Below are 18,000 nucleotides of genomic sequence, written 5' to 3' on the forward strand. Positions count from 1 at the left end.
ACTATGTGTGTATGGGGCGGGGGGGGGGGCTTCTTTATTATTTATGCCGTGCTGCCTGAAAGAGGTCTGTTTCCAGATGACAACAGAAGTTGATTTCCGGAATTCAGTGTGCTTGGCCTTAAAGGTTCCGCCGGGACTCAGATTTTGCTCTGCGGCTTCAGACCCCCACCTGAACCTGGGACTCCGTTTCTGTTGCCACCTGGAAGTGGACCTCTTTCGGGCACCACGGCCTAAATAATAAAGGAACCACCTTTCATGGTTTATTTGCCAAGCCAGTGGGGTTTAGCCAGTTATCAATACCAATTTTCTCCATTGCTGTCCGGCCTTTGTTTAATTCGGCAGGCTGGCCCAAGGTCACCGCTACACCAAGCTGGTGTACAGTAAAAGTGTTAATGTTTTAAGTATCTTTTTATTTTGAGTATGTAATCCTTAATGGGGTGCGCCTGTGAGCTTTATAAAGTTTATATCTCTGGGGCCTGGCCTGGCAATGTGATATTTATGTCAGATCTGGCCCTCGTAACAATTGAATGTGACACCTCTGGTGCAGGGCTTTACAGGTTAATTCCAGCCCCATGGCTTTGGGGCAGCCACTGTGTGAGCCTTAATGGGACTCCTCTCCCTTTTCCGCAGCTGACGGGATTGAGCGTCTCCAATGGGCAAGATCAGCTGGTGGTCTTCCACACCAAAGACAGCAAAGACTTGATCGTCTGTCTTCTCTGCACGCCACCCGTCAACGAGAGCAGGATCGGGGAGCTGGTCGGAGTTCTGGCAAACCACTTCAAAAGGTGAGGGTGGTTGGGTTTTCGGAATGCTCGTCATCTCTGAAGCAGGTGCCTATCGAAGGGCTTTTCCATAGTTTCCTCACATGTAAGTTCCTGTTTTTAGGGGCTGGGTTCCTTATGCATTTTGTGCCTTCTAAACACTGGTATGTGTCTGACGTATCTCCCTGCAGATTTAAACAGCAGGTTTGCGCTGGACACAAACTGATGTAGTAGTAAAATGACCACCAGGGGGAGCTAAATGTATGTGAAACACACACACACACACATCCGGAAGAACATACCAGAAAGGAAAATGAGAATGTGGGGAAGCCCTCAGTTTGGTTCATCCTTAAAATCTGGCGAATTGTGACAACTAGGAGCTGGTGCATTGTTCTGGAGACCAAAGGTGTCCCAGCATCCCTGTGTTGTCGTGGAATAACCATTCTTTTAGGAAGGTGCTCGTTTCCAAAATAGATCCCAAAGGAGCCCAATATACCCTCTGCAGAATTTGTAGCTGCTTAGGCGGGGGGGGGGGGGCTGTGGCTCTCTAGATGTTCATGGACCACAATTCCCATGCTGGCAGGGTCTCATGGGAATTGTAGTCCATGGACATCTGGAGAGCCACCCCTGGGCTTAAGCTAGTCTCCATTTCTTCTGGGAACTGGTAGTTCTTTCCAGTTTCTTGTTTCCTTTCACTGTATCTCTACTGCTTTTTCAAATGTAGAAAAATCGTGGGCTAATCAGCAAGGTAAATTGTTTCCCTCAGTGACTACTACTGTATGTAGTGTGGCAGCCAAATTCGGATCTCACAACTCCTTAAGTTCATGACCGAAGTCAGTATCGTCCCAGGGGCTTATTTTAGGGTCTAAGTTCATCTTCTCATTTTTAGGACATCCCTTATTGACCAGCATTTCTGTCTTTAAAAAATCACTTGCCTAACTGTCCAAAGAACACCAGAACCTTTTGGATTCCAGGAAGGAGTTGATAAACACATAATTCTGGTACAGTATCAGTTTGGTACGAGGCTTTTACAGGAAATGGGTTTTCTTAAGTGTTGGTTTTAGAATACGTCCTTCAACACACATCGTGGATCAAAATACTACCATTGGTTGCCAAAAAGCGTTTTGTGCATGACTGGACAGAGAAAGCAAACACAACGTAGATATTTGGATGTGTTATACGGGACAGGAAAGTGTGGGGCAAACAAGGGGACAGAAGTATAAGGAAATACAGTATATCCTTTATCTAAGAGCATGATTAAGGACCACTGGGTGCTTCTCACTGTCCCTTTTCCACTCTGCCTTTGGTCTTCACCTCCTCTTAGCTTTTCCTTTCCTCCACACAACCAGCTGGGTGGCCTTGGGCTAGTGACAGTTCTCTTAAAACTGTTCTCACAGAGCAGCTCTCTTAGAGCTTTCTCAGCCCCATCTCAGGGTGTCCGTCATGGGGAGAGAAAGGGAAAGGTGTTCGTAAGCTGCTTTGTGGCTCCTTTGGGTAGTGAAAAGCAGAATATAAAAAAGCAGAATATAAAAAGAAGTTCCTTTGGCACTTTTGCATTCATTTATTTCCCTCTTTTGTGACATGATGGGGCTTCCCTATGCTTGAAATTCAAGCCACTGAAAGCCTTCCGTAGCAAAGGAACTTTGAGCCAAGCTGGAAACTTTCCCCGTGATGTCGAAGGGAGAGGGACGTTACGGTATTAAAAATGCATATAATACTTTATCAAAAATTTATGCCTTTATGTCTTTACATTAAAATCACAAGGAATGCTTCGGTTCTCCTTGTAGTTCTCATCTGCGGAAGCACACACAGCATCGGAAACCGAGATATACCCCGGAGCCTGAGTCTTGAGCTGAGAGCAGAGCTAACAGGTCTCTCCTGGCTTCCGGCAGTGTGGGGGGGGGGAGAATAGGGTTGCAAGTTCCAGGTTTGTAGATTCCCTGAGGTTTGGGCCTGGAGCCTGGGGAAAACAGGGACCTCAGTGGGGTACAATGCAGAGTGGCCATCGGCTCCCGGCAGGCACGGTGCAAATATTTCAATTGATAAATAAACGTGTTCAAATGTGGGCCCGGACATGCCATCATGCTGCCTGAAATTGGGAGTGGGCGTGGCCACCCTGGATCTGGCCCGAACTGATGGAGGCGAGCGAGATGCTCCTTCCCCAAAGTAGGCCGAACCGCTCTGTGAGCTTCCCTTGACCCGAATGTCCAGGCTCCGGCTTTCCCCATCGTAGCAGCGCTGGAATCAAATGCGTTGTGTTGTTTTTTTAAAGTGAAACACGATATCCCCAGCTGTTCTTCATGTCCCTTGGCATTTGTGTCTTAAAAAAAAATCCTTCCAATAAAAAGGTTTAGCCGACCCGTTTTAGGAAAAGAGGGGGACGCTAGAAGACCCCGCTGTGAAAGTGGCATCAGCCAGGCGTTGCTGGTGACAGGTGACAGGTTTCGGGTTCCCTCAAGACACCACGGAGGAGACAGCCATGTCGAGAGTGAGGGAGAACGAGGCTCCATCACAGTCTTTGGGAATGGCCTCTTCCTTCATGGGTCCAGCCTTCCTGTGACCTTCCCAGCCGTCCGTTCTCCGCACTCGATGTGTGCCGTGTCTCGGGGGACGGAGAGGCGGAGGGAGCTGCTTTCCCTGCAGCTGTTCCAGAAACTTCTTCGGCAGGCAGGAAATGCTTTTCCTCTCCCCCCTCCTCGTTTTTTAGAAAGGTGGAAGGACACAGCAGTTCTTAACTAGAAATGTGGCTTTCCCAGCATCCTGGATGCCTTCTTCACAACACCTGGGGCAACCTTTCTCAATATATTTTTAACCGCTGAGGACCCCCCGAAACGCTCTTCAGGGTTTCCGAAACCCCAGAAGTGGCACAATCAGGCAGAAGATGGTTGGGAAGCAGAGCTGTGGACACGCCCACCCAGGGTCCCTCCCCTTCCCACCCCCTCCTGGCCCATCATTGGCCATTTGGGGGGGGGGTCAGTGTGGCCATATATGGTCATATCACCTGATTTTAAAATTTTAGTTGTAAGAAATATATAAAACATTAATTAACACCCGCCCATTTGGGAAACCCTTCCAGGGCCGTCAAGAAAGCCCGGGATTTCACAAAACCCTGGTTGAGACAGGCTGGCCTACGGTTACCAATTCTGGGTTGGCAGATACGTGTAGATTTAGGGGCTGGAGCTGGGAGTGGGTGGAATTTGGGGCAGGGAGGGACCTTGGTGGAGTCTAATGCCATGAAGTCCGCCCTCAAAAGCAGCCCTTTTCTCCAGGGGAACCGATCCCTCTCCCCTGGAGATGAGCTATAATTCCAGGGGATCCCCAGGCCCCACCTGGAGGCTGGCATCCCTGGCAACACCCCCTTTCAGACTCAGATAAGGACGCAGGGACCTCAGTTCCATTTTGTATCTGAGGAAGGGAGGTTTGACTCTTGAAAGCTCATCCCCGGAAAACCATGATGGTCTCCAAAGTGCTCGTGGCCCTGAATCTCGCCGCTTTCTCTCCTGCAGTCAAATGGAATGTCATCTGTTCTCCTGAGTGCGCTCCCGACATTAATTTATGCATCAGCGTTCTTAATTGTTTCCTGGTGCTTTCTGGGGGAGTTTTGCGTTTGTGTGTGTGTGAGTAATGTACATTTAACGCACATATTATTCATAATCCTACTCTTGTCCCAGGGAGAGGAACTGCTAGAAACAGAAAGAAAGAGAGGGGAAGAAAGAATGACATTTAAATGGCAGCTAGGCCTGCAGTAATTGGGGGGGGGGGGCTGGCCGGCTTCATTGGACTGTGAGATCAGAGAAGCACTGTATAAATCTGCTCCCCAAAGACCTGGCCAGGCGTGCCAGTAGACACACCAAGAAGACTTTTTGGGGTGGGCGGCGTTGAGTGCTGCTTTCTGGCCAGCCAGGTTGTCCAAACAAATCCTGAATAGTATGAAGTCACCCCGCAGATGAAGGCTTCTGTTCAGCTCCCAAGAGTACACACTGTCCGCAGAGTGTAATGGTGCAAAGAAAAACTAATCACCAAGCTGCTTCCAAGAATAAAATAGTTTCACTGAGAAGCGAAACAACTTTGCATAGAGAGAGAGGGGAGGGGGGTGAGTAGCTTGAGATGTCTCCCAGGCAGTGCAGGAGACGACTGGTTTTCTGCTTCTCCTGCCTGGGCTTGTGCTTTCTTCAGACATGCAGCTGGGGAGCTCCGTTCACATTTCGCCTTGGTCTTAAACCACTTCTAAACACAGGATACGAAATAGATGGTGCTGCTAGGGATGCGCCCAGAGAGGAGGGGATCCGTCCTCCTCTCTCTGGCCGCATCTGCTGGCCGAAGAAGCCATTTTCTCCTGCAGTCCGACTGAACCAGCCTGTGGCGTAAAGACCGTGAAGTCTGGTGGATGTGTGCGTGCCCCTTTTCACCCACACTCCCCTTTTCATATGGAAGCATTACTTTAAATAAAAGATCCCGTACATGATGGTTTGCACATGAACAAGGACAAGGGTATGTAGTGGTTAGCACCCCTGAGGCTACAGTTTCACAAACCCGGGGGCCGGGAATGTTCCTGGTGGATACTGTTCCTCAGTAAGCACATTTGCTTCAGACCCTGCATCCCTGCCACCTGGATGCTCGGAAGGTCTCCTTCCTTGCTATCTACACGGTCAATCGGAAGCCACCTCTGGAGGGTGCCATGACCAGCCAGGTTTGTGATCAGCACCCGGTGCCTTTGAGACATGCCCCTCTTCAAGTTCAGTCTTTCGGGGGTCAAGGTGGGTGATGAAATCCAGATCCCCCATGCTACTGTTGTGCCAAGGAGATTTTCCCTGGATGCTTCCCTTTTCCTCCTCTTGACCTATAGCAGCCTTTCTCAACATTTTTAGCCTTGAGAAACCCCTGAAACATTCTTCATTCAGGCTTCGAGAAACCCCAGAAGAGGTATGATTGTGCAGAATAAGGTTGGGAAGCAGAGCTGTGGACACGCCCACCTGAGGCCCCTCCCCTTCCCCCCCAGGCCCATCATTGGCCATCTCCAGATATTCATGGACTACAATTCCCATGAGCCCCTGTAGTCCATGGGTATCTGGAGAGCCACAGTTTGGCTACCCTCTTGCAACGTTTTAATATCAGACCACCAAGCATGACCCCAAAAGGGGCTGAAACGCATTTGGTCCTTCATATTTAGGCCACTTTATCCTTGGGCCAAAAGCTATTGGATCTGTGCCACAATGTATAATTGACATTGATGTTTTTAAATTTTTAAAGGTGCACATGAATCAATATTTGCATTTAACATGGAGTGTATATTCTGCCGCTCTTCCTCTAGGATTCCTGACTTGTGTACACAGGTTGGAATATTTTGTTTCCTCTTTTGTTGCCCAATGAGGTCTTTTATCCTCTCAGGCAGCCGTGTAGAACTTGCACGGAAGCTCCACCGCAGCCTTCTGGTAGGCCAGAAACGAGCCTTAATCCCTTGTCCCGTCTGCTAAATGTGCCGAGCAGCATTCCGTTCATAAGCTGGCTCCACCACTATAGGCAGTGCCTCGGCTTGCTCTGCGCATGCATGCGTGTGCTCGAAGAGGCATTCTTTAACATGAATCACTTGCTGAGGACACGCCTCGCTTGTAAAGCAGGTCTGGAATCAGGGAAACTTGGTCGCACACCGGTTTACTCACAGAAGGCAAGGAAAGGTCATCCTTTTCCATTGGATTCCTTCAGCTCATGTTTTAGATTATGGCACACGTTAATATTCCTTTATTTGGAAGACTGCTCTTTTTGCATTCCTTTTCTTCTTATTGCGCGAAAGCAGGGGTGGCTCTCCATGGACTACAATTCCCATGAGCCCCAGCCAGCAGATGTTCTAATTGCTGCCTACTGTCTTTTATTACAAAACTTGAGTCCAATAGCACCTTTAGGACCAACAAAGATTTATTCAAGGCGTGAGGTTTTGAGGGCATGCAGTTTTCCTCAGACTAAATGAACAACCATCATAACGGTGGAGATATAAGGAAAAAGCAAATTGTGGCAAATTAGTAAACTATCATAATATCCAAATTAAGCCATACGATGCCATACAATAAGTTCTTTGCTAATTATCTTACTTCCTGTCTGAGTGTTGATTGGCTGAGCCTTGTGATCTCACTTCCTGTCTCAGCATTGATTGGTTGAGGTTTGTGATCTCACTTGTGATCTCACTTCCTGTCTCAGTGTTGATTGGCTGAGCCTTTTGATCTCACTTCCTGTCTCAGTGTTGATTGGCTGAGCCTTGTGATCTCCATGTCTCAGTGTTGATCGGCTGAGCCTTGTGATCTCACTTCTTGTCTCAGTGTTGATTGGCTGAGCCTTGTGATCTCACTTCCTGTCTCGTTGTTGATTGGCTGAGGCTTGTGGTCTCACTTCCTGTCTCAGTGTTAAATTATTATATGGCATCATATGGCTTAATTTGGATATTGTGATACAGTTTACTGATTTGCTACAATTTGCTTTTGCCTTATATCTCCACAGTTATGGCGGTTGTTCAAGAGTGCTTGCACTCAAAAGCTCCCGCCTTGAATAAATCTTTGCTGGACTTCAAGGTGCCTGATTGGACTCAATTTTTGTTGTGCTACTTCAGACCAACATGGCGACCCACCTGAATCTGATACTGTCTTTTATGGTTTGTTTGTTTTTAACTTTTTTAAGCTGTATGTGTAAAGCAAAAAAAACTGGGAATGAACTTGAAAAACTGGATATAAAGGGTATAATTAGATCTTGTTTAAACTCCATGCTTTTGATGGGCAACACTTTTTTCTCCTTTTAGTTCTGTTCCCAAGACACGATAATGTGTTCCTTTTACACACTCAGAATGGAGAACGAATGACTTGCTCTAAGCTCATCTTTGGGATTTGAACCGCTGTGTTTAAATCCAACATTGATGTATTGATGTGTGAAGGGGGTTGATTTGGCGTAATGTTTCCAGTCTCCCCGAAATTCTGAGTAGCCACTAAGGTACCCTTCCCAAGGTCAAGGATTTGGGAATGAAATGAAAGGTGTGTAAAACCCTGAGGCAGAATTCTGCTTTGAAGTCTGTCCTCCTCAGTTAGCTCCGCTCTGTCTGAGCTCAGCCCCTAAATTTGTCTTGCCACGCTTCCTATATGACTTATGGATATTCTTGCATATGCATTCCTTACTCGTCAAGTCTATAAACCCATTGTGCTGCGTATTGTATGACAAAGCCCATGATGCAGTGCAGCCGCCACCCAAGTGCCTCGTATGACAAAGCCTATGATGCAGTGCAACTGTGACCCACGTTTACATGCACAAAGATAGTTGAGGCTTAGCGTTTCAAAATGCAGCGGTGCCATGTTGTGTTGGTTGGATTGCAGCATCCTGTTTTCAAAACAGTTGGAAAACCCAGTTTAAACTGGGTTGTTGTTACATTTTTGGGTGCTCCAGCTTTACACCTGGGTATCCTCCTGATAAACACAACTCAATATTCAGTGTCAACAGTACAGTGTGCAAACGTGTACCCTTAACAAACACGGGTTTCCGTTAACTGGAAAATAGGTGTGCTGCCCCATTCTTGCAAAACATTTTGCATTGTAGGATCACCAAATCTTTATGTCTAATAAGTTGCTTGTGTTTTCGGCAGACTTAAGAAGCCTAGGGAATTTCGGGGCAGGGAGGTAAAGGTGTGTGCGTGTAGGGGGGGGAGGGAAAGCTCTTTCCATTCCCTCTTTGCAGGGAGCCTGCTGGAAACTGGGTCAGCAACAACTCTCCCTCTTCAGGTCTGTCTGGAGTACTCAGATGAGGAATGACAAGGAGGCATTTGTGGTGCTTGCGATGGCATTTCGGCTGAATTCCGAGCAGCCTGGGTGTTTCCCTCTCCCGCTTGACCTATCAGCAATTTCACGGCCTTCTAGTTAACTGCGATGCCGAATATCAACACGGTGCATGTTACGTCTCAAGTAGAACAGCGATATTCCAACCATTCCTTTCTCTCTCTCTGTTCTGTTTACATGAAGCCGTAGGCATGCATGTGTGTGTGTCTGTGTACAATATGGCAGGTTCCATTTGCCGGGGAAAGAAGAAGTTCAGCAAAATTCATTGCTGGGGCTTGCAAAGTGAGATAGCCCAGAACAAGAAGGGCCCGTAGCACATCTGCTTGGCGTGCGGGAGGTCCCCGGTTCAATCCCCGGCATCTCCAGTTAAAGGATGTGGAAGCAGGAGATGGGAAAGACCTCAGTGGCAGAGCATCTGCTTGACACACGGAAGGTCTACGGTGCCATCCCCGGCATCACCGAGTAAAAGGGCCAAGCAAGTAGGTGGTGGGAGGGACCTCTCTGCCTGTTTTGGGTTCTGAGGACCGGCTAGGACAGGCAGGGGAGAGAAAAGCCGACAAGAAAGTGCTTGTTTTCACTGAGATTGCTGGATGCTTTCCCTGGGTGCTGGGAGCGCATGGAACAACGCTCCCCACTCAAAAACAGAATTTAAGAAAGGGTCGGGGTGTTAATCAAAGGCCGCAAGGTGGCTCATGGTTTTTTGAGCAGATGGTGTGGAAAAGCCCTCAGCTGAGCATCCGGTCATGCACAGATGAATTTTATCAGCAGGTCTCTTTTTGAAGACAGATCTTGTACGCCTTCCTGGCTACCTGGGAAATTCCTTCCTTCTTCTTAGAGCCTTATTCCCGCTGTTTGCTTATTCTGAAAGCAGAAGAGCCACGGCTAATCGACGCACAAGAAGTCTTGTTTCTGCAGGCTTGGGAAGGTCAAAGGAGGAGTGAGAAGCAAGCGGCACCCTGGTGACACTGATCCAGAAATCCCCGTTCCCCGCGGCTCCCTTGCAGCTTTGACTCAGAGGTCCGGTATATAATCTCGGTGTCAAAAGCCTGACGTGTCCGGAACCCTCCCTCCGCTCAGCGGGTCTCAGGACACTCCCGACCTGGGAGCAAGAGACACGGCCTGCGTGGACAGGCTGCCTCTTCCGACCTTCCCTTCAGCCGAGAACTGGAAATGCTCGCCTTCCGTGTGCTCATCCGGCTGCCGGGAATGCGACTGACTGTTCAAGGGATAGCCCCAGTCTGCAGCTGAAGTCAAACCTTTCTCCATATCTTCACACATGTTTTGTTTACCTGTCCATCCATTTCGGTTTCAAGGCTGCCTCTCCCAGCAACTTCAGTCCGGATTCCCCAACTCCTGGCTGTTAAAATCGTACTGAGGCATCAGCGCCTTTCTGAAGGGGGCATTTTTCATGTACGATTGCACCCAGGAGCTGCCGTGTCTCTTGTGCTCGTGATAGGGATGCCAACCTCCAGAGGGTGACTGGGGATCCCCTGGGATTACAGCTGATCTCGGGGCAACAGAGATCAGTCCCCCTGGAGAACATGGCCGCTTTAGAAGACCACCCAGCCTGGAAGACTCACAACAGCCAGGTGGCTCCTGCCATGAAAGCCGTCAACAATTTGTGCAGTCAGCCCCCGGCCCCAATCTTTGAAAGGCACAAACTACAAGAATTGAAGTTGATTGTTTATTCAATTTCCATGTTGTCTTCCCATAAAGGCTCAGGAGGTGTCGGGCCGCATTTGAATGGCCGTGCCACTTTGTGGCCAAAGGAGTGAAGGCTAGCGTGGGGCCCTGGATTACGGGGACCTCAGGAAGGTGATTCATTCACAAAGCGATGAAGTCCTCGAACCTGCTGACGTGGGCAAGCGAACGTAGCTCTTGCTCCTCGGTAATTGCCCGCTGGTGATTCATGCGTCGGGGAGACTGACTTTCTTCCCTGCCAGCCCATGCGTATAGGCGGGGTGGTGGAAAGGTGATGCTTATCTCCAAAGGAACTCTCCCATTCCGGGTGAAATAATCATCTCTTTCGAGTCAGTGGCGCAGCAAGGTCCGTTTCACAAGACCTGTGGGAACTGTGTCTCTCTGGCAGTCTGGCTGCTTGCTGGTATCCATTGATGTGTAGCCAGAAGATCCGAGGGTTGGCCCTGCTTAGCTGATGGGGCCAGGGCTGCCCATTCTTCGTGCTGCAATGCTTCAGCGCTATGGGGTTGTCAGGATCTCTCAAAACCATCCCGTTCCACAACATAATGCAGTATGACTCAGGAGACATCCTGCTGAAATTCTTCCCAGGAAGGGAAGGGGGAGTGTCCTTTTGTGGGTTGCCATTTCTAATCTCCCCCTCCCTCCCTGTGGTTATCACACCTTAAGAATGTCAAGCTCTAGCTCCAGGGACCTGTGGAATTGTCACATTTTTGTAGCCAAGGAACGACTTCTCCAGGCTAAAAAATGGTACGCTCTGAAGAATTGTGGAGAGTTTCTTTATCCTAAAAAGATTGGGCCACTCTCTTCGGCATTCGTGAAAGATTTAGAGCTAACACCTGAGCTCAGAATAATACCTGAAGCGTTTTTTTCCTGATGCTGCCTGCCTGCCAGGCTCCAGCTGGTCCAGAACACAGCAGCACATGTCCTTAGCAGGACTCAACGGAGAGCCCGTATAGCACCAGTGAGACCAGCGGTATGAAATCTTTTTTAAAAATTAGTCGGGTCACCATGTTGATCTGAAGCCGCAAAACAACGTTTGAGCCCAGGAGTACCTTTAAGACCAACGGAGTTCAATTCGGAGTTTAATTTTGTGCGCATTCATATTAGAGTAAACCAAAATCAAAGCCCCCGTGGCACCTTAAATGCTAATAGATGTATCCATAGGAACCTCCGTAAATCTGCACTGCTCACTTCTTCAGGGACATAAGGAAACCAAATGGAGTGCCCTTTCCTTCTTCTTTTGAGAATCCTTCTTGCTTTGAGGCAGCTGCCCATCTGTTACGAGAGAGGAGGGGGGGAGCTTTGTATTTCAAGCAGAGTTGGTGAAGTCAGCATTCCTGACCAGGATACCGAGGACCTCTTTTCCCCTGACTTTTGTTGCATGGCTGTTACTCATCTAGGAGCAAGGTCATGGGGGGTGGGGGGCAGGAAGGGAGCCTGCTTGGCTCCATTCTTGGAGTTTGCTGCTTCCTCAGAAAAAGAGCAAGGAAAAAAAATACTGTTGTGGCATCAACACAGTCCAGCTGAGAGCCTCCGAATTCAGGGAGCGCTTTTCTTCTCTGGCTTTTGGTCGCAAAAGCGGTTCCCATTTCTCTCCAATGCACAGCGTCCTCCAATGCACAGCCTGTTCAGCAATCTCGCCTGCTTCTTGGGGAGTCTTTCCGAATCTGAATCAAGACTAGGTGAAGAAATTTGTCCACGGTTTCATTTGCAAAGGGAAAAGTCACTTTGAAATTGCTGTTTGATGTACTCTACAGTTTAGGGTTGCGATAGATTTGGGTTATATATAAAACCGCCAACCGATGGAAACATTTGTGATAAAGCCTGCTGGGGAAGGAAGCCGTGTTCCCTCTAAAGTACGGGGCACGATTCGCCGCTCATGAACCCAGGAAGCCCCATTCTGCTTAGGAGGGGAATTGCTTCACTCAGTAGGGGCGGAAAAATTAGAGGGAACGTTCTACAGCGGGGGTAGTCAACCTGTGGTCCTCCAGATGTCCATGGACTACAATTCCCATGAGCCCCTGCCAGCATTTGCTGGCAGGGGTTCATGGGAATTGTAGTCCATGGACATCTGGAGGACCACAGGTTGACCACCCCTGTTCTGCAGGACTGGCGGGACGGATCAGGTCATTAATATGTTCTTAATGAGTAATTACTTCTTGAATATTTCAATAAACTGGGATTCTCGGCCTTAGCTCTGAGTGTCCCTAAAAGTCAGCTATTTCCTACTTTGGTAAAAAAGGAGAGTCTTTCAGATAAAACCAGAGCAGCTATCATGAGATGTTAGAGTTAAAGACCATCAAATATTGTAGAATCAACCCTTCCTTTGCTTTCTCGGGAGTGGCCGTTTTAGTAGCCGCCTGTAAAATGAATTCAGCGGTAATATTTGTGCAAATGCATACCAGCTGGTTTATTTGCAGTGGGTAAATGAACAAAACTTTATTGAATGCCGGAGTTACACACAGGACGCAAATTATAATAATATAATAATACCAAGTAGTACCATGCTTATGCAGACAGATTGGGCAATGCCCCTAAATAGTCAGGACGCGTCTTTCTGGATGGGCAGCTTTCAGTAATCCTTCTGGGAGCAGAGATGTGGCCTTCAGAGATGTGGGGGAGTAATGTGACGCCAGGAAGGCAGCTGGTATTCAGAGTGGGTTTCATACATTTGCTGGTGGTTCTCATCGTTGTATCGAATTGAATGTCAGGTTTGTGGATGTGGGGGGTTCTTGAGCCACACCCAAACACTGTATTCTGCAGTACTAGACACCAGCCCCTAAGCTGAGCATCTAAATGTTGTAGAAGAAGAAGAGTTGGTTTTCATATGCCGCTTTTCTCTCCCCAAAGGAGTCTCAAAGCGGCTTACAATCACCTTCCCTTCTTCTCCTCACAACAGACACCTTGTGAAGTAGGTGGGGCTGAGAGAGGTCTGACAGGCCTGCTCTGTGACACCAGCTCTAACAGGATGGTGACTAGCCCAAGGTCATCCAGCTGGCTACATGTGGAGGAGCGGGGAATCCAACCCGGCTCGCCAGATTAGAAGCCGCTGCTCTTAACTACTGCACCAAGCTGGCTGTCCAGCAGACACACCCTAAACTGTGCCGCGTAATTTTTGGAGAATGTTGTTTTGCGTGCATAATTTCACTGCTACACGGATAAGCTCGAGGGTAATGCCTGTGTTCTTAGGTTTATGGTAAGTCGAGTGCCCTTAAGGTAGACGTTCAGTTCACAGCTGGCAAGGCTCTTCCCGAGATGGAAAGAGAAGCATTCTGTTTTTCCCGTAAGTGGGACGAGCTGCCATTTACATCAGCCGTCGGCCAAAATTCTGAGGCCCCTGGTCAGGATTTCTTCAGTCCTTTCAGTCGATTTGTTCCTTACTGCAATAGCTATGTCATCGACGTAAGCAAGCTCAGAGATGGGACGAGATGGAACTTTGGTTGCCAGACCATTGTAGGGTCTCCTGGCTGCACCCATCACTTAAAAAAAGTCAGAGTTGCTAGGACTTTTGACCCGGGACTCTTTTTAGCTGTTTGCATGCTGGGGTTGCATCCGCAGGGTCCTAGAGACGGATCAGGGGACCTGTCAGGTCGGAGGAATCTGAGTAGTAAACACAGCTCTCTGTGTAGGCCGCAAGCCTTGTGTTTATACCACGTCACGTAAGACGCTTCCATTGTGAGCTCTGCTTACTCTGAATCATTCTGTGACCGTAGCTCCGCTCTGCTTCACAGCTCTCTGACCTGAATTTGTATGATGGCCTTAAGGTACTCCTCCGGGTTGGCTTAGAATCATGATCTGGCTGGGCCAATTTCCATGCAGTTTCTTGAGCTGTCATTGCCTGACTCGATGCTCGTATTCTCTCAGTTGAGTTGCGCGGACTTTGTGATTAATGTGCAAGGGGAAATGGATAGCCCTAGCCCCGAAACCATGTTGCAGCTTGGGCAGTGATGGGAAGATGCTGAGTTGCGCCACAAAATAGGCCGGCTCAGATTCTGCAGGCTACATCCGGGCGGAAGCTGCAACTTCACCCCAATCTATTGAGCAATTGCTAATAAGGAAGCGCACACACACACAAAGGGGTGTGTGTGACGGGCAGTTTGTACTTCAGCAGCACAATATCGGCAGCCTGGGTCCTAAATTCTGGATATGCCTACGGTTATAGCTGATCCATAGGAAAGGCATCATGATTTTAGCTCTCTTGCTGTCTTGTTTTGATTCAAGTGGGTTGCTGTGTAGGTCTGAAGTAGCACAACAAAATCAGAGTCCAGTCAGGCACCTTGAAGACCAACAAAGATTTATTCAAGGTGTGAGGAAGACACTCGAAAGCTCACACCTTGAATAAATCTTTGTTGGTCTTAAAGATGCTACTGGACTCTGATTTTGTTGTGTCTTGTTTTGGTTTGACTCCAGATTACGTACCGTTCCTTACTGTTCCACATTATCCTCTCTTCTTAACCAAAACATTCAGCCCTTCCTGTCCCTGGGCTCACCAGAGTCCTTAAACCTAGACCAGAGTTGGCCAAACTGTCTCTCCAGACATCCAGCTTGCTGGCAGGGGCTCATGGGAATTGTAGTCCATGGGCATCTGGAGAGACCCAGTTCGGCCAACCCCGATCTAGACTGTCTTTGACTCTCTTTCTCCGCCTCGGTACCAGCCCTCTTCTTGGCCTCCAGACGCTCTGCCCCTTAGCCGCCAGATTTCCTCTCCCACCACCAAACTTGAATTCTCCAGTAAGAATTAGGCACACAAGAGTCTCAGAGCTACAGCAGACGCCATGCAGGTTCTTTCAATGTCTTTCCGCTGTTCCTCTCTCTTCCTACGATGGGTGGAGGGATGTCACAGAATTGAGGTTAGGGAAGGCAGAGGGCAATGGTGTTGCATGTTAAAGAACTTATTCCATGACTAGGGATAAAACCAGCTAAATTCAGGAATACTATATGCACTAAATGCGGTGGGGGGTAAGGGAAGAAGAACTGGATTTTTGTACCCTGCTTTCTTAGCCACCCAAAGGCATCTCAAAGTGGCTTCTGACCACCTTCCCTTCCTCTCCCCACAACAGGCCTCCCATGAGGCAGGTGGGGCTGAGAGAGCTCTGACAGGACTGCTGTGTGAGAACAGCCTTAGCAGGACTGTGACTAGCCCAAGGTCGCCCAGCTGGCTGCATGGCGAGGAGCTGATCTTTTCTCTTCCTCGCATCCAGTTTGGCTCTGCTAAGAGGCCGAAGCTGGCATTGTTTTGACCCCATGGCTGAGCTTTCTGTAATCTCTCCTCGGTTCGTGACCAGCGAGATGGTGGGGCCTAAGCTTCCGCGCTAAATCTTCTTTCGACTCTTGAATGCTGGAAGCCTCGGAAACCCTGCTGGTCTCTGAGCTCTGGGTGGAGAAAGGTGTCTTCAAATCAGAGCCGTCTCAGGCAGTGTTAAACATTTATTGGGTGATACGACCATAGTTGGTCCTGTCGACTCACCCACCCCATCCCCAAATGGCCAATGAAGGCGTCTCAAAGCGGCTTACGCCTACCCTTCCCTTCCTCTCCCCACAACAGACACCCAGTGAGGTAGGTGGGCTGAGAGAGAGAGAGTACTAAGAGAACTGCTGTGTGAAAGCAGCACTATCAGGACTGTGACTAGCCCAAAGTCGCTCAGCTGACTGCATGTGGAGGAGTGGGGAATCTAACCCGGTTCACCAGATTAAAAGTCGCTGCTCTTAACCACGACACCAAGCTGGCTTCTAAAATATTTGTTTTGTAATCTACTGTAAATTTTCCTTTAAAGTGAAAGCTCTTAATTGGGCCACAGAGAAGGAGGGGAACTTTGCGTTCTCACGCCCAAACTGGGCTGCCTCCTTCAACGCCTGGGGGGGTCTGTTGCAGGGGGAGGTTTTGGGGCTGTGTCCCGTTTTTCCGTGCAGCAGGATCTGACAACTCCCCTTTAAATAACAACACCCTCACCTGTCAGCCAAATTACTCATGTGTCCACTGCAGCTTTAGAATTATTTTTTTTTAAAACCCTCCTTGTGTGAATATGCTGCTGTTGTTAATAATTGCAGGGAAATACAGGGTGTGTAAGTAGGGCAGCAGAATACGCAAGAATTGGCCTAGATTTGGAAAGAAAATGGGATGCTTTCTTTTTCTTGAGAGAGAGAGAGAGAGAGAGAGAGAGAAATGCAGAACAAATACAGGAATTAAGCCTCATAAGGAGGTTCTTCCTGTCCAGTCTGAGGCCTTCCCTTTCTCTGTGATCCAGCCTGGTGGCGTCTCCTCGCCTTAATGAGGGCCAGCGGCTGATTTCCCATGTGAACAATCCCCAACGCTATGCAGGAGCACATGAAGCTGCCTTCCAATGAATCTGCCTTCCAGAGTCAGTACAGTCTACCCAGGCTGGCAGCGGTTCTCCAGGGTCTCGGGGGGAGGTCTCTGACATCCCCTTGTGCCTGGAGTTGCCGGGGATTGAACCGGGGACCTTCTGCGTGCCGAGCAGAGGCTCTGCCGCTGAGGCAGGGTCCCTCCCTCTGGGCGTGATTTCCACAGACTGTCCGTTGTGCTCTCCAGGTCACAGCCAGTTCTCCGCATCCCTCCTCCTCTGTGGCTACCGATGCATTTGCCTTTGAGAACAAGCTTGCCCCTCTGGCTGGATGCAGCTCCTGTTTGTTATCTTCCGCTTCGGACAGGTGCCCTCCGTGCGCAGAGGAGCTCCTACAGATAACAGAGCTGGCTGTCAGCGGCAGGGCGCCAGAGGTTAATTAACAGAGTCCGTAAGCGGAACACGAGTTGTCTAAGCAAGCCCAGGTCAGCTTTCCAAAAGCAAATCTGATACAGTAGCTGGCCAGTCTCTCAGGGAGCCAAGCTGAAGGGCTCCATCCTCGCCCTACGTCACCCTCACGACAGCTGCTTCCTGTCTCCTCTGTTGGGTTGCAGCTCCAGGGTGGGAAACGCTGGAGCCTTTGGGGGGGGGGGCTTCAAGAGGGTGGGGTCAGGGGAGGGGAGGGATTTCAGTGGAGTGCAATGCCTCCGAGTCCCCACTCCCCTCCCAAGCAGCCCTTTTCTCCAGGGGGACTGATCTCTGTTGCCTGGGATGAGCTGTAATCCCTGTGGATCCCCCTGTCCCACCTGGAAGCCGGCATCCCTATGGTGGTTGAATCTTACTCTTTATACAGTCCTTTTTTAGTTATGAGCAGGATTGTTTCCGTTTGGGGGGTTGTGCTGGAGAGCCAGTTCAGTGTAGTGGTTAGGAGTGCGGACTTCTAATCTGGCGAGCCGGGTTTGAATCTGTACTCCTCCACATGCAACCAGCTGGGTGACCTTGGGCTAGTCACAGCACTGATAAAGCTGTTCTGACCGAGCAGGAATCTCAGGGTTCTCTCAGCCTCACCTACCCCAAAGGGTGTCTGTTGTGGGGAGAGGAAAGGGAAGGTGACTGTAAGCCGCTTTGAGCTTCCTTCGGGTAGAGAAAAGTGGCATCTAAGAACCAAATCATCTTCTTCCTCTTCTTCTTCTTCTTCTTCTTCTTCCGGAGACATATCCAGCTATTTCTCTTGAACTGCCTCTCCTTGTTGACCATTTTTTAAAGGGGTGTGTGTGTGGTTGTGAGTGAGCATATGGAAATGAGGCGTTTTGCTGGGGAGCATAATTCGGGGATCCAGGCCATTTGGCTTCTCCCCCACCTTTGTTCTGGGCCTGCTGGTTCAGTCTCTGCCAGCCCCGGTTCAGCCCAACAGCACCCTGGCCCATCTGA

At 49.2% G+C, this 18,000-nt stretch overlaps 1 protein-coding gene across 1 annotated transcript in view; it reads left to right on the forward strand.

Annotated features, from left to right (window-relative positions):
• MYO1D (myosin ID) overlaps window positions 1-18,000 on the forward strand; it is a 91,466-nt gene that overhangs the window by 55,124 nt on the left and 18,342 nt on the right. Inside the window, exon 21 of the mRNA XM_077313879.1 lies at window positions 631-785. Within this exon, the coding sequence (XP_077169994.1) occupies window positions 631-785 (155 nt within the window). The remainder of the gene's footprint in view (window positions 1-630; window positions 786-18,000) is intronic.

Source organism: Paroedura picta, chromosome 16, assembly GCF_049243985.1.
Source record: "Paroedura picta isolate Pp20150507F chromosome 16, Ppicta_v3.0, whole genome shotgun sequence".
NCBI lineage: Eukaryota > Metazoa > Chordata > Lepidosauria > Squamata > Gekkonidae > Paroedura > Paroedura picta.